This window comes from Mytilus edulis, chromosome 14 (genome assembly GCF_963676685.1).
Source record: "Mytilus edulis chromosome 14, xbMytEdul2.2, whole genome shotgun sequence".
NCBI lineage: Eukaryota > Metazoa > Mollusca > Bivalvia > Mytilida > Mytilidae > Mytilus > Mytilus edulis.
In genome coordinates, this window is record NC_092357.1 from 37202940 (window position 1) to 37228321 (window position 25382).

The window sequence follows — 25382 nt, forward strand, 5'->3', positions numbered from 1 at the left end:
TAGTTGGTAGATTCAATTTTGGGTAATGATTTGTTTTTTCGACTTATTCGTCGAATCTGCTTAATAAAGACACATACACTCACCGGTTGTTGATTTTTAGAGTCATTTCTATAATACGCAGGTCCGGATCTTCCTATAACATCTGACATTGGTTCATAGCTGTGTCTTCTATCATATCTAAATTTCACGATATCAAGCAATGTGTTAATACTAATGGTTATAATTATACTTCACATGAAACTGTCAGATTGTGATCGGTTAATACTAGGACGACTTGAGCTATGGCTCAGCAAGAGAAAATGCTGCAAATGTCAGAACCTCGGGCAGACAAATTAAGATACGATAATTTAATAGACAATAAATTTGTATCATTTTAAAAGACATTTTATACGTTTCTGCCTCAAAGACCGCAAACATAAAAATAATATCTTGCTTCACTCATCCTAATTCTCTATCAACAATAACTCTGCATGAAGTTTTTTTTAAAGAATTTATACGTTACTGTCTAATACCAAGGATTTATATAGTAGCATCTTACTTTACAAATCCTTGCTCATACATACATTTTAACATGTAAAAACTTATTAGGTATTAAAATGTACATAAAGTCTAAAAATCAATGATCTATATTAATTTTAAATTTAAAAAAAAATAAATTAAAACATACCCATACTTGTCTCCTTTATTTTTACAGCAACAGCATATTATTAGAACAAAAACTAAGATTAAAATAACTGCTCCCCCTGATCCGGCTGCTATTGCAACAGCTAATTCCCATTTCATTCTTTTGTCTTCACATTTTTCTCCCTCATATTTATAATATTCTTCACTGTGACACCTATATCAAAGAGGAACAAAAATTATTGATAGAAATAGCAATTTATGGCAAAACACGATATTCGAATTTAATGCAGTTTACTTTTTTCACAATTGATAGCGGATATTTTTCAAATGTAGTTACCACAATCCCGTCCTCTTTTCACGAATGTTACATACCAAATAAGACGTATTACTGGCATTGTATTAACATGAGTAACACGACTTCTGGACCACTTGCGAACACCCCGTGTGTTTTGTGGGGTTTATGTTGCTAAGTTTTTAGTTGTCTATCTTGTATTTTGTTAACTATTGGTTGGTTGTTGGTCTTTTTCTGTTTTAGCTATGTTTGACTGTTTATTTACAAATTATGAGTTTGAATGTCCCTCTTGTATCTTTCGCCTCTCTTTTAAAGATGTTCAAAGCTGTAATCGAATGTTGAAAGCTAAAATTGAAAACACATATTCATATATGTGTTTTAATGTCTCTGGTTTAGCTGTTAATCACATAATGATGTTTTTCCTGTATAATCCATTCAACATGTGTCATTTTGCACAACCTGTAGCTTGTGACAATGCGCAATGACCTATAATTTTCATTATATTTTTTAGCATATATCAATATATACTACATTTTGGCAAAGTATGGACAAACTCTATCCTTTTTAATGTATACTGCCATACCACCTTTAAAGGGGAAATGTTTGTTTATTGGTTTTAATTAATTTTAGTACTGTGGATTCATTAAATTTCGTGGGCATCAATTTTTGTGGTTTTAACAAATTTATTAGATCGGTTTTCGTCCCGTAACATTTCGATTGAAAATACAATTTATAAAATTCTATAAGTTGACGACCAAAAGGAAATAATATTAATGAGGTATATGATAAACATTCAATGAAAAATGTATACAAAGTGACATATGGACAATAACATTTCTGAAGAACTTTTTTGTAAATTTGAACAATGTTAAAGCAGAAAAATATAATGGAACGTTAAAAACAGTATTAAATAAATTTCGAATTGCAAGGCAATTTCAAAAAGGGAAGTCTAAAAAACTTTACAAAATCAAACGGTAGACTATATCAACCAATATAGCGAATTGAAAACAACTGTTTTAATTCTGATTGAACAGGCATTTTCTGAAGAAAACATGAGCAGCGTACATGATTAACATATATACACTTACGAACAATGATGTCCAAAATCGTTACTATCTGTTACTATGGTACTGCAGGTTCCATGGCCAGAACAAGTTTTATCTTTACATCTACTTGTGCACGTGCCATGTGTTGAATTTATTCTAGTGCACATGTATCCATAAAGTTTATTACAAACACCAGCTTTACATGAATCATTAAACGTGTTTTGAGCTGAAAAGATATAATTATATTATTAGTTTATAAAAAATTAAGATAAAAGCAATTCGATTGCTTCATTTGTTGTAGGATTTTTGTCAAGAATGAATACACTACAACAACATATCCTTTCATTTCTATTTTGTTTTCACAAACGACAAGAAATGAGGAAACACGGCAAATTTGGATGTACGTTCATCTCAGTAAAATCTAATTATTTTTGGAAGAGTTGTGAAATTTGCATATACATATTTTTATGTTATTATAGCAAAAGAGAGACGAAAGATACCAAAGCTTCATTCAAAATCACAAGTTCAAAGCAAACTGACAACGTCATGGTAATGTAGCCATACTGAGTCTAAAACATAGTTAGTGGATTATTGATGCTGAGAATACGATCTGTTTTTTGGCAAAACGTTTAGGAATGTTTGGTCCTCATGCTCCTTGGTAGACGAAACGTGTGTTTGTCGAAAGTACAAAACCTTTTTAATCCTGGTATATATGATGAGTATATTGTTAACATGTTAAAAATAAGCAAGAACCTCATCACACACACATGTAAATATGATACAGTGAAAACGTACATATTTTTTAGAACATTGCATTAATATCGTTCAACTGTCATTCAAAGCAAAAGGACTACCTTGTTGAAAATAATTATCAAATTGCTGATTATAAATATGCTTATCTAACACACAGTTACTGAAAAACATGTAACAAAAATGTCATATATGGAGATGATTTTTTACTTAAGATGCAAGTTTCCTGATTTCACGAAATATATAGAACATTGAAAGCATTTTTAGACGGTATGGCATATTTTAATGAATCAAATTTATGCAATTAAAATTATACTTATTATTTTCAGTTCGGCATTTTACAGACATTTGTTTTGAATTAGAAATGTTTGCAAACTTATTCAAAACTTTGACCTCAATTATGTGATTTTTTTTTTATCCAGATTGGACGATATAGAACGTCAAGACTCGGCACAGAAAAACTGGACATTTCAGGTGCATTTCTTATAATGAGTGAATAAGGTAAGTTTTAATGTAAAATTTGCCCATCAGCACTGCTAATTACGTTTGCCAGCAAATTTGGGTATTGTAATGATAAACTCACCTGAGGCTCTAAAGTCATTGGCGTCAGTTAAATTAAATTTGGTATTGTTTTTAAATGCCTCCGTAATCTGATCTGCGACTGTTTTTGGATTTTCTGCCGCCTCATTGGCATCGACAGAAATTTTAACTTCTGATGTTAATGAACTGGCTGCACTGTAAATTAGAAAAAAAAACACTTTGTAAATGACAACTCTGACAAAGATACACATTTGATAAAAATTCATTTTGTTTGTCATGAAAAAGATTTATACCCACTTCTCTCCATCATATTTATTTTTTGAAACAATCAGTTTATTAACAAGACATTTCTAAATTTGCTTTTTATCCGTTACACCAGTTATACTCTACATGAACTTCGTATCATCATTGAAATTATATGAATCCAACAAAACTGTTTTCTTATTTATGATAACTGTGTTGTATATCACATTTATTCAGATTTCTTGTCTTTGAAATCAATTGATTCATTAAATGAAGGAAGTTTTCAGTAAGAACAATACAAAAATATGTATACATACCGTTTTCTCCTCGTTTTGTTTGGACACCTGAAAGCATAAAATCGTCAAACGTCATAATCATCATATAAAATAATGGTACATGTAAATTCATAAAGTAACATAAGTAGTGTGCATTGTCTGGTTTGCCAGAAACAATCAAGCAGTTATATATAACTGACACGAAGCACTAAACTAGTATGATATGCACAGGTTAGGGCATGGACCTTTTGTTCCCTCTTTTTTGTGTGTTCAAGAAGGTAAAATCACTAAAATACTGAACTAAGAGGAAAATCAAATCGGAAAGTTCATAATCACATGGCAAAATCAAATAACAAAACACATCAAAAACGAATGGACAAGAACTGTCATATTCCTGACTTGGTACAGGCATTTTGAAATGTAGAAAATGGTGGATTAAAACTGGTTTTATAGCGCTAACCCTTTCACTTTGATGACAGTCTCGTCAAATTCCGTTATATTTACCATGATGTGTGAACTAAACAGACATAATAGATAAAAGTGAGAGTGGCAGCACGTGTTTTACTATAACATTGTAAATTTATCACTTATGATTTTTATGTTGTTTTTTATATACTGTTTTTTTTTTTTTTTTTTTTTGGGGGGGGGGGGGGTATATATATACTGTTTTGTTTTATTTTGTTGTTAATTGTTTGTTTAAACTTTTATTACCACAAACATTGTAAAAATTATTTTTTAATTGCAATAAAATTGAATATAAATATGATTGAAAGATTTAAAACAAGAACATAGATCATGGATATGCGTTTTCAACCTTGTGATTTAAGCCGAGACTCGCCGATACTTGCTGGGGAGAATTGTTTAAAATACTAAGATATTTTATTGCTAAACTGGAAATATGTAACACTGTCTCTGCCATTAAAATTAATTTTTTAATGTATTCTAACGAAGCATTATCAACAATTTCACATACCCATTCTTAACAACAACAACTTTTCTAACTGCATTCACGTTTTCCAATACCTTTTCTTGTATCTAAAATGGTGACAAAGTGAATGATGGTAATGGATAATTATAAATTCTAAAGAGCGACAACAATAATAATAATAAATTTTATTAATCCATGCTGTTGATTAATGTATATAATAGTATGTAACTGCCAATGTAGATATATGTGCAAGACATTTTTAAGATACAAGTTTTTAGGAAAAAGTAAAATCACAAAAATACCGAGCTCCGATGAAAATGAAACACACAAATGGATGACATTATCTTAAAATGGAAGTTTCTTGCTTACACGGAGTATAAAAAACACAACTAAAGAAATTTAAACGTTAACACGGTATAGCATATGTTAAAGAATCATTGTGTAATATAAACTGTATGAAGAAAGAATCACTACAAACCAATTCCACATCGTTAAACATAGCTTCGATCAGGTGTACGTGTTCTTTTTTAATTGACGCTGGTATACTGTGGATTCATTTATTATTCATTGGATACCAATTTTCGTGGGTTTAGTGGATACAGGTGAACTACGAATTTAAATGTTCAACGAAATACAAATTTTCCACTTTGTATACAAAGATCGGCGAAATCACATATCCACGAAAATGCAATTTGTTCTCAAGACAACCCACGAAAATTGATACCCACGAAAATAAGGAATCCACAGTAGTTCATATTGAATTCAAATTAGCAGCAAATAGCATTATAATATATTATGAAGGTGGAAATAATATAATGTAATGTTTGTTCTCGGGAACTTTTGTATTCATAGTTTTTCCAGGGGAAACAAATATTATGCAGAATAAATATATGTTCACACTAAAAGTGGTTCACTAAATAAATGGTATCGAGTCAAATCAAAATCAAGCTAGTGATTGAAATGGTACTCACAAATTCTCTTAGATCCTCATTGCTGGTTATGTTGTCACATATGATATATAATGATGCCTTTACTTCAAATAAACTGTTTCCATCTGAAACAGAAAACGTTTGCCATACATTCTTATTAGGGTTTCATTCTTTTTGTTCTTGGCATATATTTGACTAACTTATTTTGAAAAGTATTTTGATCACTACAGCAACTTTAATGTCCTGTACCAAGTCAGGAATATGGCAGTTCTTATCAGAAAGTCGGTTTATATATTAGAGTTTGGTTCTGTTGTACCGTTTTTTTTAATCATATAGTTGATATGCTTAGCTCGGTTTTAGTTTGTTACCTGGATTTGTTTTCGCGTAATCGATTTATAACTATTTAAAAGCGGTACCCTACTGTTGCCTTTATTTACCAATATCAACTGCGTTAAAGAGTCCATAGACGATTAAACAAAGTCAAAAATTTGAACAATAAGAGCCAGACATATCAAGGGGACATTTAAAACTCATAAGTCTAGAGAAACTCACATTGTTATAGCGAACAATATATGACGTCGAACAGACAGAGAAGTTCACATAATACCATATAGAAACTATAGACTGAGCAATGCAAAATCCATAAAACAGGGAGGGTGTATTCATGTACGAGTTGTTCAGGAATGGAAAGCATATTCAGCTTTACTAGTGGCAACCACCGTGTTTTCTTATGGTATTTGTAATTAAAAAAATAACGCACATTTACCGGACTTTTCTGACTTTAGCTGCAACAGTAATGCTAAGTTTAGTAAAGATTGAAAACCAGAATAAAACAAATTAAAACAGCCAAAACTGTTCAAGGTCATAATCACTACATTCATTTTCGTAAAACAAAGCATTCAAAAAAGGGCATTATTTACACTATAATAACGCTGTATTCTATTCATCATGCATGCATGCAAGAGATCAATAACAACAGTCAATGTGAAACAAAATTGTTTCTGAAATTTGTCGTCAAACAATAGACGTAAAACTAACTTTGAAATAATACATTGAATACCTAAATTAAAGGCCATTTACAGATTGCCAAAAGAACATACCTATTGATGATGGAATGTCGTCTGCTAACGTTGATGAAGGAGGTATAGTCGTGGTTGACGGTGTAGGTGTAGTTGTTGACGTCGTCGTTGTCATCGGTAAAACTGAACTCGATACTTGAATATTAGAACTACTGGCGGCTTGGATTACTGTCGACGATGGTACGATACCAAGAGAGGAAACACTACTGGAAGCACTTTGAATTTCTGACGATACTGGTGTTTCCGAGCTGCTTGGCATGTCCGATTTCAATGAATCAGTTGATACTGTCGATGACGCATCTGCAATGGGTGTTGATGTCATTTCAGTACCGACTGTCAAAGAAGGATTTTCTGTGGCTAATATTGACGAAGTTGCTTCAAGGTCGGATGATTTAAGGTATTCCGATACTGACGATTCTAAATCGATTGGTTCAGACGATTCGATAGTTTCTATTGACGATGGTGATGAATCTATACTTGTCATTGGATTAAGTCCTGTAGATATCATCGGGCTATTTGTTTCTGTAATGTCTATTGTCTGTGTTGTAGACATTTCAGGTTGGGAACCTGCAGTAGTTTGACTTGAACTAGTTTGATTAATTGAATTCGAATTGTAAACACTTGTAACTGTAACAATGTTATTCGATGATTGCATAATAGGCATACTTTCTGTCACAGGATTATCCGATACAGACATTGTCTCAATTAGATTGTTTGAGGATGACAGTATATCAACTAGACTGGAAGAGGATATATCGATACTTGAATATACCGATATATCGATACTTGAATTTGATGTTGAATCGATGAACATGGATGATGACGATGGCGAAACAGTTTCATATGTGTTGTTAGATGAAATAGAAGATGATAGATTTGATGATAACATTTCTATTGCTCCACTATCAGTGACGGACACATTACTTCCGTTGTACACAGAAGTTGGTGCAATGGTAGTGATGGAATTGCTATCTGTTGTATTCTGGGAGACTGTCAGGTCAGTGAGATGAAATAAAAGAACCGCTGAAAAAAAAGAAAAAATAACTTCATCAATATCATAAAATGTTTTTATTTGTATTGAAGATCAAAACAACCATAACATGTTCTAGGCTACTGGTTTCCATTTGTTAAAGTAAGATTGACATAGTTTTTATTTTCCAAAAATCAAAATTCACATAGTATACATTTACTTTGTAAGCTGTACAATGAAATGATAATATTTTTCGAGAAATGCTAATCTCAATATTGCCTATCGTTATGCATGCCTATCATAAAACATTTTATAGACATTTATTTTGTTACAGACTGTTTATAGTTTATGTATTTTCGTGGCTATGCATCGTTCTAATATGAATTTATTTTACTTTGTAAATATATATATCTTCTTTTTTTATATAGTGTCTAAAAATAGCAACAATCAACATACAATCTTCTTTTTATATATATATTAAACATAATTAATCAATAATTATGAATTTTAAACAAATATATTTTAATTTCGAAATAATGTTAAATAATATTGCAAAACACAACTTATTTTTATCGATTGACAGTTTTATTATGACAGTATCTTATTTGAAGGCGATCAATATCATTGAATCCTAATGTAACTGAGTCAGGCGTGTACTGTGTGGCCTTTTTACAAAGTAATGTCATTTTGAAAAACTATATGGTCCTTTCATTATAGTTAATTCTTTTTGCAACTGTTTCATCTCCGAGGGTGGCTGGAGAATAGAAATACTATACTACACGTTTTCTTCCGACCGGTAATAAAATCCTGACACAGTGGGGCGTACGTTTGGCTATGTCAGATGTACAAGTACGCAGCCACGTTCGCTGTCCACTATTACTGGACTTACCTATGTATTGTTCATTTGTTCTCGTTCTTAACATGTTGAAACATTTGCACTGGACGTTAAGCAACCAACAATCAATCTATCATATCCAATGTAATATCCTTTCATTTTAGTGATAATTAATGTTGAATATATATATTCATGTAGATCTGTAACGCCTTTTCGACCAGAATATTCATGTAATAGTTGCCGCTGAATGCTTAGTCAGTCATTAATTATTCAATTTATAACTAAAAACATATGTATTTAAAAAAATTTAAACCGGCGGCAGGCTCAGTTTCCTTGCATGCATGAAATTATACAGCTATGAGGGATTCGAGATTTAATTTACGAACCCTCTTCTACTAATCAAAAGGTTGTTCGGTCATATATATAAAGGGTCTTTAAAACATTGGGTTTTTTTTGCCATATATTCTGCATTTTTTATCCGTTATTCACTATTGTGCGAACCCTAGTAGAACTCTAAAAGTGTCTACGTATTTACACATCACTGGCTTTCAAAAACGGGGGTGGTCGTTGAGCTTTCGTGAAGACAGACAATGCACAAAAGCGCTTTGGACGTGACATTTGCATTCGTTCGTTCGATACGAAAAGTAAGTGTTTTCTACTATGTAATGGCGTATTTTCTCTATTCTTTATTTACTGAACTCATAGCGGGAAAAGAGGAAGTAAAAGACACGTACACCGGAGTTGAATCAACTTCAATGTTTTTAATTAAATTCTGGATAATAAAATTAAATGATAAGTCATTATATGGGGACTGATTATGATAGCAGATACGCTTGTAAATGTGGGATATAAAAAGTTGAAAAATAAGGATGTGATATATATTTAGGGTTTAAATAGTGGAAATGAGGGATGTGGTGGGTAATGAGATGAAATTTTGGAAAAATAACGAAAAAGTGGGATAAAGGAAATACATGAAAAAAAAAATGGATTTGGGAAATGAACACCTCCATGTCATATGCATCACCCTTTTTTTCTCACATCAAAAATGTAATACACGTTAAACAGTTACAGTAAGGAAATTAAATACAAATTAATGAAGATATGAGCACCTCAATGTCATATGCATCCCCCTTTTTATTTTTCACATCAAAAATACATGTTAGTTACAGTCAGGAAAATTAAATACAAATCAATGAAGATTAATACAATCTTGTTATAAGGTGATAAACGTTATCGATCTATTTATCAAGTCAATTGCTTTTTCATTCAAATGCGTAGAAAAGAATCAAAATGCACAAGTGTACAATAATTCAATTTTCACCTGTAAAAACTTACCTGTATAAAACATAGAGCCACAAAAAACCAAAGGTACGTCCAGTCTCGCCATAATTTGAATCTGAAAAGAGAAGTAGATGAAGATATAAAGATTTATGACCACTGTTGCTAAGAATAACTTAATTTAGTATGCTAGAACACATATGAACTTGATCGCACCTAGGTGTGGTGTGTCGAGATAGGCGAAAGGTTAATATTGACGTGGACTGTAGCATTTAAAACAGACATAACATTGATCGCAGGGGTAGATGAGGATGATGCTGGATCAATAAACAAGTTCTCTTATAGCTTTGTTATGATGCTTCTTCGTATTCATAGAATTGAATGAAAGGCCTTATGCACATTTTATTCTTCTAAGGAGTATGAATGAAGCCTGTAAAAACTTAGTAATGAAAAAAGAAGAATGCATTTTAACCTCAAAATTATTACCTTCAATGAATGACTCCGATGTTATAATTTGCATCTTATCCGTTTAAGTAATGGAACGTCAAACTTGATGATAATGATATATGATAACAACACTTTATAAATGATATCTGTCCGAATCGGGTTTTTTTTTTTTTTTATTATTAACCTTAATCAGGAACGTTGGACAGCCCGACTTTTAAAACAATGTAGCCTCATTATAACGATCTATACATGCTATATGACCAAAAAAGGACAAAACAGCAATAGGAAAACTGAGTAGGAAAATTCTTCAAAGGTTAACTATGCCTTAGGAACTCGGAACCTTCGTTTCCTGATAAATTCTTACTTTATCAACTGTTGTGTAAATAATTGATTATTTAACTAATAATTATAGTTGCATAAATTGACAAGTATAAATCGCTGAATGCAATGTTTGATTAAAACAAGTTTTACATCTAAAATAGGATTATGAACAATCTATATATACAAGTTACATGCATTTTATATCAATTATTTATAAAAAGAAAATATTTTATTTTTTATATGAGTCGTCAAAATTCTTCATAAAGCAGTATCTCCTTATGAGCATGAAAGGCGATCAAGCAATTTTTTGAATGATATTTTGGTTTACGCATTAATATCTGTTGATGGTTAACCCTTGTTTTGTTGTATTTTGAAACTGCCAAAATTTGTGTAACCTATATAAAGAGACAAAGAGCGTGGAACTGATCTCTTGGGTCAATAAACGAAAAAAAGGCTCAAAGCCGACTATTTGAAAGCCGAGAATGTATAAGAACGTAACCAGTTGAAGCGCTATATAACCCAAAAAATAGTCTTACAATTTTAACATTAATATCAATATTAACGGACAATCTTAGAAATTATTAGAAAGTTTTGTAAAATAAATAATCATGACGGTAACGAAGTACTGACTACTGAACTGATGATACCATCGGGGACTGATAGTCCACTAACAGAGGTATTGACCCAGTGATTTGAATGAAAACAATGAAGACAACACAATATGAGTTGCATGACTTTCATTCAAGCCTAATATCTATTATCATATATATATATATAACACTGACTATGACCAACTGTTACTGATATCGATAGAAGATAAGTCTATACATAATATCAACTTCATTTTCCATTAAATCAACCTTGGGCAAGGTGTTTACATTTGAATATCAAAACATAATGTAAATATACATTAAACAAAGACATCATTTTAGAAATAAACAACTTGTAAACTCTGGCTTGATATTTTTGTGTATAGTACAAAACAATGTGTCTATTACGATTAGTAATAACAAATTCAGACATTTAGACAGAAAGAATAATTTAAGCAAAAGTCATGATAGTCAAAGGGTTTGGCATAGCTTTACTAGAGAAATAACACCAATAGACTAATTTGCAAGTACGGAACAATCCTAGAAACAAAATGATCGCTAGAAATATACAGTATTTGATGCAATTGCCGCATATCATGAACCTCTAGACTTTGTCTGTCTTGTGTGTGTGTGTGTGTGTTTTTTTTTTTTTTTTTTTTTTGAATCATTTTTATGTTTTAAAGTTAAGTGTGGCTACCATTTCTCTGCCTGTATACATTATTGTTCAAGGGGCAGCTGAAATCTATATCAGGGTGAAGGATTTTCTCGCTACGTTGATGAGCCATCGGTAGCATTGTGCTGTGATATGCTTTTTGTTCTCATTGTTGTCTCTGACACCGTCATTCCTGCATGGTTTCCATTCTAAACATCTTTTTTAGCAATTAAAAGAGATTCTCATATAATCGCTGATTATTCATTGATGCTTACCTGTTGATTCAGTGAAATTAAAAATAAGCTCCTTAATAAATATCCTTAGTTTTCGTACACTTTATTGACAACTTGTTCATTGTCATTTGCGTTAAAAACATCACGCAACTAAAAATAATTACATTCAAACGGTAAAATGATTACATGTTTTGATTGAAATATAAATAAACATTAAAGAGCAGGATGACATGACTTCATGCTAGAATTCATTATTTACTTTAATGTTTATTTAGTGTATGTTTGTGTTTTTGTTGTTTGTTATAACAGTAATAGAGAGTAAAGTCCCTTTCTAAACCGATTTAAAAATTAATGAAGATATTGGAATCACGCGCATGAGACAGCAAACACAAAACAAGAATAACTAATAGATTTCAAGAGTCAACGTAAAAAATCAAGTCCAAGACCTTGTCTTCATGCTAAATGTCTGTGATATCGGGAATTATATTAATGGCTTATCTTAGTCACGGTCTTTTTTAGGCTTGTAAGTGTGTAACCTGTAAATTGAAAGAATACCATTTTTCTGAATTCGTTCAGAACATTGTAATATGTTATTCTTGTATAATTTATTAATAAATACTGTTTAAACAAACACTGATGATTATGCGTTTATGGAATTGAAACTAAACAGATGGGCAGATTGGATTTATTAACAGTTTTAGCATTATTTGATCTGAGCGTCACCGACGAGTCTTATGCAGACAAATCGCGTGTCTGGCGTATTAAATTATAAACCTTTGATAACTTTTAAGTAGTACTGTACTATAGGAGTAAGAAAATTCACCTAAAATTTAACACCGAAGTTGACAAAAATTCGGATTTCGGTACATTTCTTAGGATTGTTAAGTCATAAATTTGAGTAAGACAGACATTGCAATGTAATTAAAATGTGCTATAAAAAGTTAGAACGTAGTAGGGCGAGGTAAAACATATACAAACATGACAATACTATAATGTATGGAAATAGGTTAGATACACATTCATAAAACAATTGAATGAATATAATGAGTCACTCTTTTATTATCATGAATGAAATACATGAATGATGTAAAAAAAAAAAACTTTTTATAATATATCGTTTGCTTTGTACTACAAATGTCATTTCAATCTTATGAACTATTTTATTTCGCTGATCAATCACATTTTAAATGTCCTTTTCACACAAAGTGTGTCCGAATGAATTATGAATACTCAAACTACCGGTCAAAGCAATGATCATACATATTTTTAACAAGTACATGTATATGAAATATGGCCTTTTTTTAACAAGTACGTGTACATGTATATGAAATATGGACTATCAATAAAAATTACGAGATAAGATCTTTGACGTAAATATGAAAGGAATTTGTTTTATGAAATTTTATTATGCACCTAAATTAGACCAGGCACACCAAAATATTTATAATTGTCAGATAAATAGGTACGGGTACGTCTTGAGGGGCACGTGTTCCAAGACATGCTTTCATATGCAGATCACCGAAAGAAACTTCTTGGTTTATGAAAGTAAAAAAATATTAACAAGAGTTTTCTTATAAGTAACTTTACACATTTTCAAAAGTAACCTTGTCCCCTGTGCGATAGAAAAAAGCAAAACTGCCTCAGCGGCGCATTCAAGGGAGTTGGGTTGAGAAAGTATCCACCCTTTTTGTAGAATTACACCCCTCCCTTTTCAAAAGTTTCGTGACAGATCTAATAATTTAAAATTTCAAACACATGTGGTATCAAGTTTAAGTAGATAAAACTACAAAAGTATCAATCACATAATATATATCCTGTTAAAGATCGGATATATAAGGCTGCATGCATAAATGTGAAAATAAGAATTTACCTTCGCTCGCTAGTACAGAAAAAGAACTTCCCAAGTTTAAAAATGACTAATTTTTATGATGCATATAACCATATTTCATCACGAAGATTACAAATATGTTACTAGGTAAACAATACAAATCCTTCTCTCTATAGGTGTCACTTTAACATGTTAAACAAGAAAAGACAAGTGACTGTTAAACTTATATCCATCAAAACTATAGGTGTGTGTACTAATGTCGGTATTTTAGTGGAAAATGACAAATTTATATAGATTTATAATACGTTGTTTTTGTAGTTTTTACCTGTGACCGAGGTGTTAACTTTACAAGAATGCATTTTATGAAAAATTATGTGGTTTTTATTGCGGATTTCGGTTTCTGATTCATTATATTTTTTGAATGACTTATAACCATTTGTATTTATATTTTTATAGTTTCCTGTCTGTTTATATTTTTAACTTTAAATTGCCATTTTCTGAGTATTGCAAAAAATATTTGTCATATGATCCTTTATATAATTAAAACGAGGAAGCAGGTTGTTTGCAGTTCATATTAATTTTTGTCATTTGCACAAGGTCAGAAATGCAATTGGAACCTGTTTCCTCTATCAAACAACACCTTACATAAAGTATAATTTAAAGAAAAAATGTTTATTAAAAAGAAGCGGAAGATCATATAATAAAGAGACCCTCAAAAATCAAAATTTGAGAGAATCTGACAACGCTATGGTAAACATCCTGAAGACGAAGCAAACGTCGAAGCAAACAAAGAAGTTCACAAAACACTACAAAGAAAACTGATAAAAAAGATAAAGTTTCCTGTCTGTTTATATTTTTAACTTTATACTTTCTGAGTATTACAAAAAAATATTTGTGATACGACCCTTTGAAAAACTGAAACGAGGAAGCAGGTTTTTTGCAGTTCATATTTATTTTATCATTTGCACAAGGTTAAACGTGTAATTGGACTCTATTAAAAAGCAGCACATTAGAAAATGTATAAAAAAAAAAAAAGAGAGAAAAAAATATTTGTTTAAAAGGAGGCGGAAGATGATATTTTTTTAATACGGAAACTTTCAAACTTAGAAAATCGAGAGTTACTGACAACGCCATGATAAACGAAAGACACTCACAATACTAATTAAAAAAAATAACTGGGCACGAACCCTGAAACATCTGGGGGCGATTGCCCCGGAAAGTTAAGCACATCTGGATTCGGTTTCACAAAAAAACCTACAACTAAGATTGATCGTAAGTCATGAACAATTCAGTATACTCACAATCAATCTTAGTCAAAAGTGTTTTTGTGAAACCGACTCCTGCTCTACAAGTGGCACCCGTAACGTTCCAAATGGTACACTATCGAGTCTCAGTCGGTGAAATGGAAATTCTATGAATAGTCTAACAGCAAAGCTTCCTCTTTCTTGTTTATTAAAACTTAGGTTTTAATTTGATTATTTATTTTAACAGAATGGCATATTTGAAAGACAATGCCAAATTTGTCACACATATTGCATTATGCACTTAAAGCCAAAAAAAAAATACTCGAATGTACTGTTTAACAAGCAAGCTAACCGCCCTTGTTAAACCTATTTGTTCTTGTAAAACTTTATCGACGGGAAGTAATTTTACTGTAAAAAGTCGAAAATTAACCAGAAAAATGGTAAATGCATTTGATTTATTCATGTTTCGTCTCTTTCAATTAAAAAAGCTAAAAATTACATTTACAGAATTTCCTGTTGAATGTATACAGTTTTTATCCTATGGCCACGAATCAGGCAAGCAATATTTGTGACATAGGCACTAGAATTGAGACGACAAACTTGACAACTGCTTGTCAATAACACTCAGAGCAACATCGAATCTTAAAGAAAATTTATTATCTTACCTACGTATACATATCTGCCTAATGGATAAAAAATTCGCAATAAATATCAATTGAATGTTTATTTACAACGATATGTTTCAATTGACAATCAAACCACGCCTAGTTCATAGAGTCAAAACAAACATACCAAATCGATGCAAATCAAATAGTCAATATAAAAGGTTAAATTAGCTTTATATTGTATTGTCACACAAGTGTATGTGAAGAAAATATTCATCTCAGTTATTTATTATCTCCCCTTATAAAAGGTATGCAAAATATGCACAAGACTCTCGGGTGAAATTCTTTGATTTGAACCCTCTAGTCGACGGAATGAGAACAAATCACACTATAAACTTCACATGGAGATAATGGTTTTTAAGAAACCCCAACTTTCAACATGCTTCAAATCTATAAATCAAAACAACCCTATTGAAATTTGAACTACAAAAATATACAAGTCAAACTGTATATACATTTGATAATTCCATATCGTCCAACATTTAAGCGAAAAATATCATTTTTGTGAAAAAAGAGAATAATAAGAAAGTAAATTTCACATGGTAATAGGGATCGGAAAGAATGTGATTTGATGTTATTTCATTAAAAAATATTTTAACCATTAACATTTACACGGACCGAAAACAGGGTCGTCGTTTTCTGATCTTTTAAAGTTCTGTGTGAAACGTTATGGTTTAGTTTCCTTTTGGTGCAGTATTGTCGTTCTTACATTAATGACTGGATTACTAAGTATATATATATATGATTCTTTTAAAATATACAAATTGTTCTCATTACTGAATCTTAGAGCTTTGTACACAGGAATTGGGGGGAAAAACTGAAGTACTATTTCAATCATAAACAGGATGTTTAATTGTACTACATGTATACATTCTTACCGTAAAGTCTTATGATAAGTCCCGAAGAAAAAAAAATACAATCTATTTAACATGAATGAAACATGAATGAAGCATCATAAAGTCACTATTTAATCTCAATGAATCATTTATGATTTATACTAAATATGATCGATTTACTATGTTTTACAAACAAGGGGATTATTCTTATTACTACTTTGCATCTGTAACATATTACACGTGAAGCTGTTTATACAGTTAAGGAGTCATCCATCCCTTTGTTGCACTCGTATAGATCAGAATTGTTTCCGTCCCTATAACGTTAAAAAAAAAAGGGGGGACATTATACATTTATTTCATATCTTCCTAAGACAAGGGAAATGAATATTTTATTCCACCGCCTTTTCTTTCTATAAGGCCCTGAGCATATTATATATCAACTTACATATTATATGTTTTCTCATTTGCTGGTTCTTACAACTAAGCAGTCTTCCTTGTGTAGGGGTTTGATTCGTGGGTTTAAATGTTAAAGGTCTTGGGTATGAATCCCAGCATCGACACTAGAGGTGATCCGGCTCAGATCACCACTGGTAGAACAAAGGAGCTGGGATGTAATCACATATATTTAAATTCGTGTGCAATAGTTATCAAAAGTTATTTAAATTCGTGTGCACCTGATGTGTGAAATCTCCCTGTGTAAGATATAACAATTCTTTGCGTAATGCATAGTATAGTACTTATAACCCTGACCTATTTATACTGGTATTATGAAACAGCTGCTATTTATTTTTTTTTATTTTTTTTTTTTTTGCATTAACGTTTCGTTTGCCGTATGTCCTCATTTTGTTTACGATCTGTGTAACAATATTGCCTCGAATCTCGTTCATAAATGATTGTTCGTTCTTATAAAATTTCAATCACCCCATGACTTCTCCGATCTAGCTTACATATAAACTCATGAAGAAAAGGGGCAACTACATGTATTTGGCTTGGAATGTAAAATTACGCAGAAATATTCAAATACGTCAGAATAGGTATGTTATTTCTAGGCATCTTGCATATTTATAGATGTAAAAAAAAAGTATTGAAACATGCTTTTCTGAATTTTAAAATTAGTGAAACATTGTCCAAACTTAAACTCAGGGAAAAACTAGAAAGACCATGAATCATATAGGCGAAATACGACGAAAAGACCAACAAAAAAACCCCCACTAAATAGTTATATATGCATGACGAAACACATCTTCAATCTACGGTTAACTTTGTGCTTCAGAATGGCAATCAATTCCTGCTCTACATGTAGCAAATCCGTATTGCTCAGATATCGTCTTGAATACTAGTCTGCATGGCATATTTGTTATCTTATGAACGAACAGCTAATATCTATTAATAAAACTTTCACCATGTATAATACTGTTTAATACTTTCATACTGTATGAAACACAGTAACCACCTAAAGCTTGATGTATTCGCGAAACTGAGTGGATGAAGTAGAGGTCCCAGATTCTCACTTCTATTTCCTACTCTTAATCTCATTCGCCTAAAAGAGGGACGAAAGATACCAAAGGGACAGTCAAACTCATAAATCTAAAACAAACTGACAACGCCATGACTAAAAATGAAAAAGACAAACAGATAAACAAAAGTACACATGACACAACATAGAAAACTAAAGAATAAACAACACGAACCCCACCAAAAACAAGGGGTGATCTCAGGTGCTCCGGAAGGGTAAGCAGATCCTGCTCCACATGTGGCACCCGTCGTGTTGCTTATGTGATAATAATAATATAGAGCTTAACTTTACTCTCAGACGAAACGCAACACGGATTTGCTACATGTGGAGCAGGAATTGATTGCCATTCTGGAGAACATAAGTTAACCGTAGATTAATGATGTGTTTCGTGATGCATATAACTATTTAGTGTTTGTTTTTGTTGGTCTTTACTCTCAGTCGAAAATCAGCTAAAAAACTCTTACACTCTCTTCCTTAAATTCACTCTAACACTTCGCATTGTTCTCGCCATTTCATTTACAGGTTCCCTTGTTTATTTACAACCAAACCAAGTGCATTAGTTTCAGCTGCTAGTCTCAGTTTTCCGTGTGTAATTAAGACGTATTTTGATAAAAAAAAATGCTCGGATAAATAATATGTTACAAAATAAAAAATCAGCTTTAGAATAATCAATATTTATGATAAATGTTGCTATACGAATTCAATGTAATGTGAAATTTGAACAAATAAGTCTGTACTTTTTGGTTATTTAATATTTCAATAATGGCGACAGATGGCTTTATGTGGGTTAATCGTCAATATTCTAATTAGAAATACATGACATTAGTTTGTATAAAACTTAGTAGTTGGGCGGTTTATTTTTACTTCTATATAATTTGTTATATTTATTTATTGATTTTTTTTTTGGGGGGGGGGGTGGTATGGTATGCATGTATGTGTGGGACTCTTACATCCATTCCACTGCACAATCAAAATTGATGGTGCTTAGGGAGAAAGATTAAGCTATTTTAATAAAAGTCTGGTCAAAAATTTAACTCCAGCGTCCATTAGGCTGTATGAATATATTGTTGTAGTACTTTACACCAATATTTTGTATCCGGACTCTAGCATTTAAAGTACACTGATGTTCCGTTTTACATGTTTTTAAAGCGGAATATTAATATAATAATTATAAAAAGACATGGGAACTTGAAGACCACTAAACCGGAAGAGTTGCTATAAAGGAAGTATTCTTTCCATTTTATTGCATGTATTAATGTGTGAGAAATTGTTATGTCAATAAACCCTAGTAAATCATATAAGCTTAAGATATATATCTGTCAACTTTTAAAAACTTATAAAATCATTATAACTCCATAATATCATAATAAAACAATTTTTTATTGATTGTTAGTCTGGTTTAAAAAAAAGTATAGACTAAACTGGTATATAAATCATGATTTTATGCTAAACTATGGGAACGTGCATTTTTATATCTATCAGAGATATAAGAAGATGTGGTATGAGTGCCAATCTACATGAATCGATTAATGCAATACTTATTAGCATCCAGTTTAAGTTCAATTAACTTTTGTCATTCTATTTTTCAAATATATATATGCACCTTAACCTAACTTTGAGGTATATAGATGTGATTTTTTTTTAACTTAGACAAGTGTGTATGATTATCCACCAGAACTTTCTGTCAGCCGATGTTCAGTACTTCAGTACTTTGAGATGTCGGTTGTTGGCGATTAGTGCTGTCCGTTGTACTATCAAAATTAAAACGTTATGTTTATTCTGCAAAGTATTATTTAATCATGTTTAGGGATGTCTGCAATGTATAGCGGGAAGCTGAAGTGTAAGGACACATTTTCGTAACCATTCGGGTTTTCTGTTATTATAAGGGTGTCGATATGTACAAAGTAATATTGTAAACATATTATACATTGTCCATCCTGACAGACGCTCCTCTAAAAACTTGCCCTAAACACAAATTGATAATATATATTCCTGCTAGAACAAAATTTCACCAGGACTATTTGTTCAAGAGATAATAGCCATACTATTTCTTTCTTTTGGAAATTAAATCATAAAGTAACTTCTAGTCCATGGCAAGGCATGTTGCACTTTACTGTGTTGCAGGTTACATACCGATTGCCTACATATTCTGCCAACTTTTCGCCATTTATGTCGAATTTTCCTAACATGAGGTGTTGACCTTACTTTTAATTTTAAATTGAAATAACTGAATTCCCCAAAACAGACATTCAAACGAGTTAAAATGACATGTAAGCACATATATACTTATTTGAAACTATAGAATACTTATCTACCAAGACACTGGTGAGATCTTGCATGTACTTACAATCCCAACTGAAGAGTTTTAGATTTCGGCAGTTATGCTTATTTGGTATTTAACTTTTTTTTATTTTTCAAATTTATTATCAACTTTTATTTTACATAAAACGGAGAAACCTTATAGTGTTCCTCCCTCTAAAGAATCCCGTAATAAACTTTTATTAGTTTGTTTAATTGCCCACTTTCATTTTTTAATAAATCACAATAGATTCTCTTGAGAACTGACAAACTCAGCTTTCGCCTATTAATCTTTACTTTACGACATTACCCCTTAAAAAGTTTCAACGATTCAGTCTTTTTAAGAGTATTATCTAATGGTGAAATTTTTCAATTAGATATAAGTGCAAAAGTCTGAAAGTCAATGATACATCAACCCTATAACACCATATATAGAAAAGAAATACATATCCGTTCCGTAGGAGTGTACTGAAAAGTAGGGAAGGATGGATAAACTTCAAAAAGTGAACAACAACAAAAAATCACACGCACACTCTTCTATACTTAAAAAGTCATTACAGATCGATGTTATTTATTGATTTCTTTTATTTCTAGTTGTTTATTTTCAAATTAAAAAAAAAATAGCAAAAAGAGGAGGGTCGAAAATACGTCTTTTTTCATAGTTTGATGAATATGACCTTTTTTGACTTTTTTTACGACCGGCATAGACTTGAGCTTTCTTTTAAATTGTCATTGCCGTTGGCCTGCTGTCCCACATCCCCAAGTGCACTTTTATATTCATGTTAAATGATAGACAAGTGTATACCACAGGGGCGGATTCAGCCATTGTTAAAAGTGGGGTCCAAACCAAGGATAAAGGGGAGGGGGTCTTACTATATGTCCCAATTCAAATGCATTGATCGTCAAAAAAAGGGGGTTCCCAACCCCCGGAACCCCCCCCCCCCCCCAACCCCACTCCTTCTTGATTCGCCACTGTTCCATGCCAAACTGTAAATTGTCTAGAGGGATTGTGAAACGATAGCTTATTAAACAACAAAAGCTAATTTAATAGAAAGCACCAAGACATCATCGTGACTGAAGATTATCAAAGTAATAATCGTAGTTCCTGGTTTGGAGTCTTTCTGTATATTTCATGTCATGCGCGGTGTGATCGTTAGGTTTTATGGTCGATTAAGCATAAGTACTATATGTGCATTTGAAAATTATATCAAATGTTTTTGCAACATAATTATCATCAAATGCATGTAAAATTTACAATCCCATTAGATATACTGAACGTGATTCTGAATGAGGAAGTAAACCAACAGACCCTGTTTATAAATGCATAAATGAGGGTCTGGGTGGCTGTTTACAAAATAAAGAAAATCGACTTAAGATTTTAAGGAATAGAGAAAAGTGGAGTGCCAAAATATAAAGAAAGAAAATAAGGGTAAACATATATAATAAAGAAAGAAAAATAGATTAAACAATCAAAGAATGTACAATTGAAGGATTCACCACCGATACCATCATATATACCGATGTATGAGAATGTGTCAAAGTGACAACAACAACAACCCGACCAAAGAGCAGTATACGGATGAAGGCTACCAATCGGTCTTCAATACAGCAGGAAAATCCCGCACCCGGAGGCGTTCTTCAGCTGGCCCTTATGCATAATTCAGCGTGTCGTTGTTCATTTGGCAACCTGGAAAACTTTATTTAAGAATTGAATGCTTCTTTTTGTAACTTTATTGGGGTGTAAAAGCGTTGACCGAAGTACATTTTGTGCGCACGGTCAACGCTTTTACAACCCTATAAAGTTACAAAAAGAAGCATTCTATACTTATAATTACATTGTTTTAGCTGAGATCATGAAAACACGAATTTTATCATCTCTTGTGTCCTTTGATCCTTGTGGATAGTTTTCTCATTATAATAATCCTAATCTCATTATTTCTATATTCCATTTTTTGTATCTAATTATTTTTAGGTTTTGCACCTTTATTATTTCAGACTGGACCGCCTTTCCTTTATACTGATGATTCATAAGAAGATACTCAAATGACAAGGGAGGGAACCGCACACATTTGCCTATAACAGTTATATTAAGTGTTTCTGGTGATCTTCAGGATGTCACTGAGTAACAAGCCACAAACGAGGAAAATATTTTATTTTATAAAGTCTACATCCTTGACAATGTGATTTATTATGGATATTTGTTAGCACTGCCTATATTAGAATACGCCCATTATGTTTGTCGGTCTGTGCGTCTGTATTTATGTCTGTCCGTCCGTACCAGATTGAGGTTTGGTCTTATATAGGTTTAAATATAGTCAATGGTAGGTTAAAGTTTGTTTGTGCATGGTGACATCGCCACGAAAAACAAACATTTGATTAGAAATAAAGATATTTTAATTTTGAATAAACATATTTTCGTTCAACAAAACTATGATGATGAACAAGGAAATCATAAACAGTTACTTTGTAACCTTATTAGTTTACAAGGGTAAACCCCCTATACCTGTTATTCCGTATAGAGAAAAAAAAATCACACATTCTTATGTTTTCCCAAAGTATTTGTAAATATGAAAGTCAAACAAAACTATATAACTGTTCTATAGCAAATAAAATTGAGGAACTGACGGAGAATTTTTACAACTAATGTAAAATATTTAGCTTCCGTCTTAGGATAGCGGGTAGTCAATAAAACATTTTAAATGCGTTTTATATATAATTTTTTGTATTTTTTGTATCAAGTTAAATTTCCATATCTAAACCTGCTGTCAAACAGGAAGAAAAAGCATACTAAAAATAAAGACCACCCAGACATTAAACTATTTTTAACAAAAGACAAGTATGAATTAAAAGAAAAAGGTTTTTTTTTATTTTGTTTATTCGTTTGAAATTGTTGTACTTTAGTCCGGGACCGTTTTAGCTGACTATGCGGTACTAGTTTCGCTTATTGTTGAAGGCCGTACGGTTACCTACAATTATCAACTGTTATGTCATTTGGTATCTGGTGGTGACTTATCTCATTGTCAATCACACCACATCTTCTTATTTAATAATTATTACCCAAATCCCAAATCAACAATGACTTTTTTTAAAATTTTGATTCAAATGATGATAACTTATACATTTAAAAAAGGGGGTTGGTAGGTGATGTCATCCTTAAAGTGTAGATTCCGAATTTTCAGTTAAAAATTTGATAGTTGTCTAATCCAAATAACGATTTTAAAGGACCTTCTGTCTCTCACACGTAGTCGATGTACATTACAGATCAACTTGTTTTTTTTAAATAATACGTAGAATGCGTGGAAATGCAATTACTTTGATTGATTGATTGATTGATTGATTGATTGATTGATTGATTGATTGATTGATTGATTGATTGATTGATTGATTGATTGATTGATTGATTGATAAGATATAGATATATAAAACCACAAGTCTTCTAAAGGTAAACAAGAGAAGTAAGAGTCTATACAATATGCCCGGTTCTTATTCGCCCAAGTCTTTAAAGTTGTGCATATGTCTATCAAATGTTGCTCTCAATACTCAAATCCTCAATCTACAAAAACACTATAAGATAAACCACCATGCACTGACAAAGCTTCTGTCTTTGGACAAGCACATGAAACTAGAGACTCTAAAGAGCCTGTATCGCTCACCTTGGTATTTTTGAATATTAAACAAAGGAAGCAGATGGATTCATGACAAAATTGTGTTTTGGTGATAGTGATGTGTTTGTACATATTACTTTACTGAACATTCTTGCTGCCTACAATTATCTCTATCTATAATGATCTTTGCCCAGTAGTTTCAGTGGAAAATGTTAGTAAAAATTTACAAATTTTATGAAAATTGTTAAAAATTGAATATAAAGGACAATAACTCCTGAGGGTGTCAATTGACCATTTTGATCAATTCAATTCAATTCTTTTATTACTTTGAGCAAATGATGCTCATCAGTACAAATATAATATATATGCAAATACAATATATCATAAATAAATACACAAAACATACATAACTGATAAATGAATACATCCGAGAAGAGTAATAATCTATATTAAGTATTGGTAACTTATAACATGTCTGTTCTTCGTTTAAATGCATGGAAAAGATATTTACAAAGGTTACATATGTCTTTTACATTTTCTGTGCCCAACAACTGTATAAGTTTAAATGACGATGGACGCTTATAATAATATGGCTTAATATACTGCCTCCTAATTTCATTATAACAATCACACTGTAAAATAAAATGAAACTCGTCTTCTATCGTATTTAAAGTACAGAGAGTGCATTTTCTTTCTGATCTATTAACCCCGTGATATCGTCCTGTTTCAACAAATAAGTTATGTGAAGACAATCTTATTCTAGTTAGATACACTCTAAAATTCACATGTTTAGTAAGGTAAAATTGTAAACAAACATTATTTACACAGTATTTATATAAAAAACACTTTGGCGAGCCATCCAATAATTGATTCAAATATTGATAAGCTTGATCAAATATTCTAGTTTTGACAAAATACTTAAGAGTGTCATTTACAACTAAATTATCTTGGTTATACCAGAAGTCATTCAGACCCAAATTAAACAATAAATACTTCAGTTGATAAATCCAACTATTTCTGTTATTACATTGATTCCGTACCTGCTCTTTGTAACAATTTTCAAGAATACAATTAGTAGTTGATAAAAGTTTAAACCAGTATCTTATAATATTATACAATCTATAATATATCAAAGGATATCTACCAAGTTCATAATACACCATTACATTCGTTGTACATTGTTTGACACCTAAAATATTTTTGCAAAAATCTAACTGAACTTTTTCAATATTCGGAGCTTTATGAAAGCCCCATATCTCACTGCCATAGCATAAAATACTACTTATATATGTATCAAACAAATTAAGGTACGTGAAAACATTCAAATATAAGGATGACACTTTTGATTTCAAGGCAAA

At 31.5% G+C, this 25382-nt stretch overlaps 1 protein-coding gene across 5 annotated transcripts in view; it reads right to left on the reverse strand.

Moving 5' to 3' along the window:
* LOC139502507 (uncharacterized) overlaps nt 1-25382 on the reverse strand; it is a 77915-nt gene that overhangs the window by 4000 nt on the left and 48533 nt on the right. For 2 of the 5 annotated variants that reach the window (XM_071291995.1, XM_071291993.1), the window contains exons 2-10: nt 9847-9907; nt 6728-7729; nt 5670-5752; nt 4744-4805; nt 3813-3839; nt 3296-3447; nt 2005-2188; nt 668-838; nt 84-177 (exon numbers count right to left, since the gene is read on the reverse strand). In XM_071291995.1, coding sequence (XP_071148096.1) covers nt 84-177; nt 668-838; nt 2005-2188; nt 3296-3447; nt 3813-3839; nt 4744-4805; nt 5670-5752; nt 6728-7729; nt 9847-9898 — 1827 coding nt within the window. In that variant the 5' untranslated portion in view covers nt 9899-9907. Of the gene's footprint in view, nt 1-77; nt 178-667; nt 839-2004; nt 2189-3295; nt 3448-3812; nt 3840-4743; nt 4806-5669; nt 5753-6727; nt 7730-9846; nt 9908-12074; nt 12189-25382 lie in introns of those variants that run through there. The other 3 variants (XM_071291994.1, XM_071291991.1, XM_071291992.1) reach the window with 2 other exon arrangements.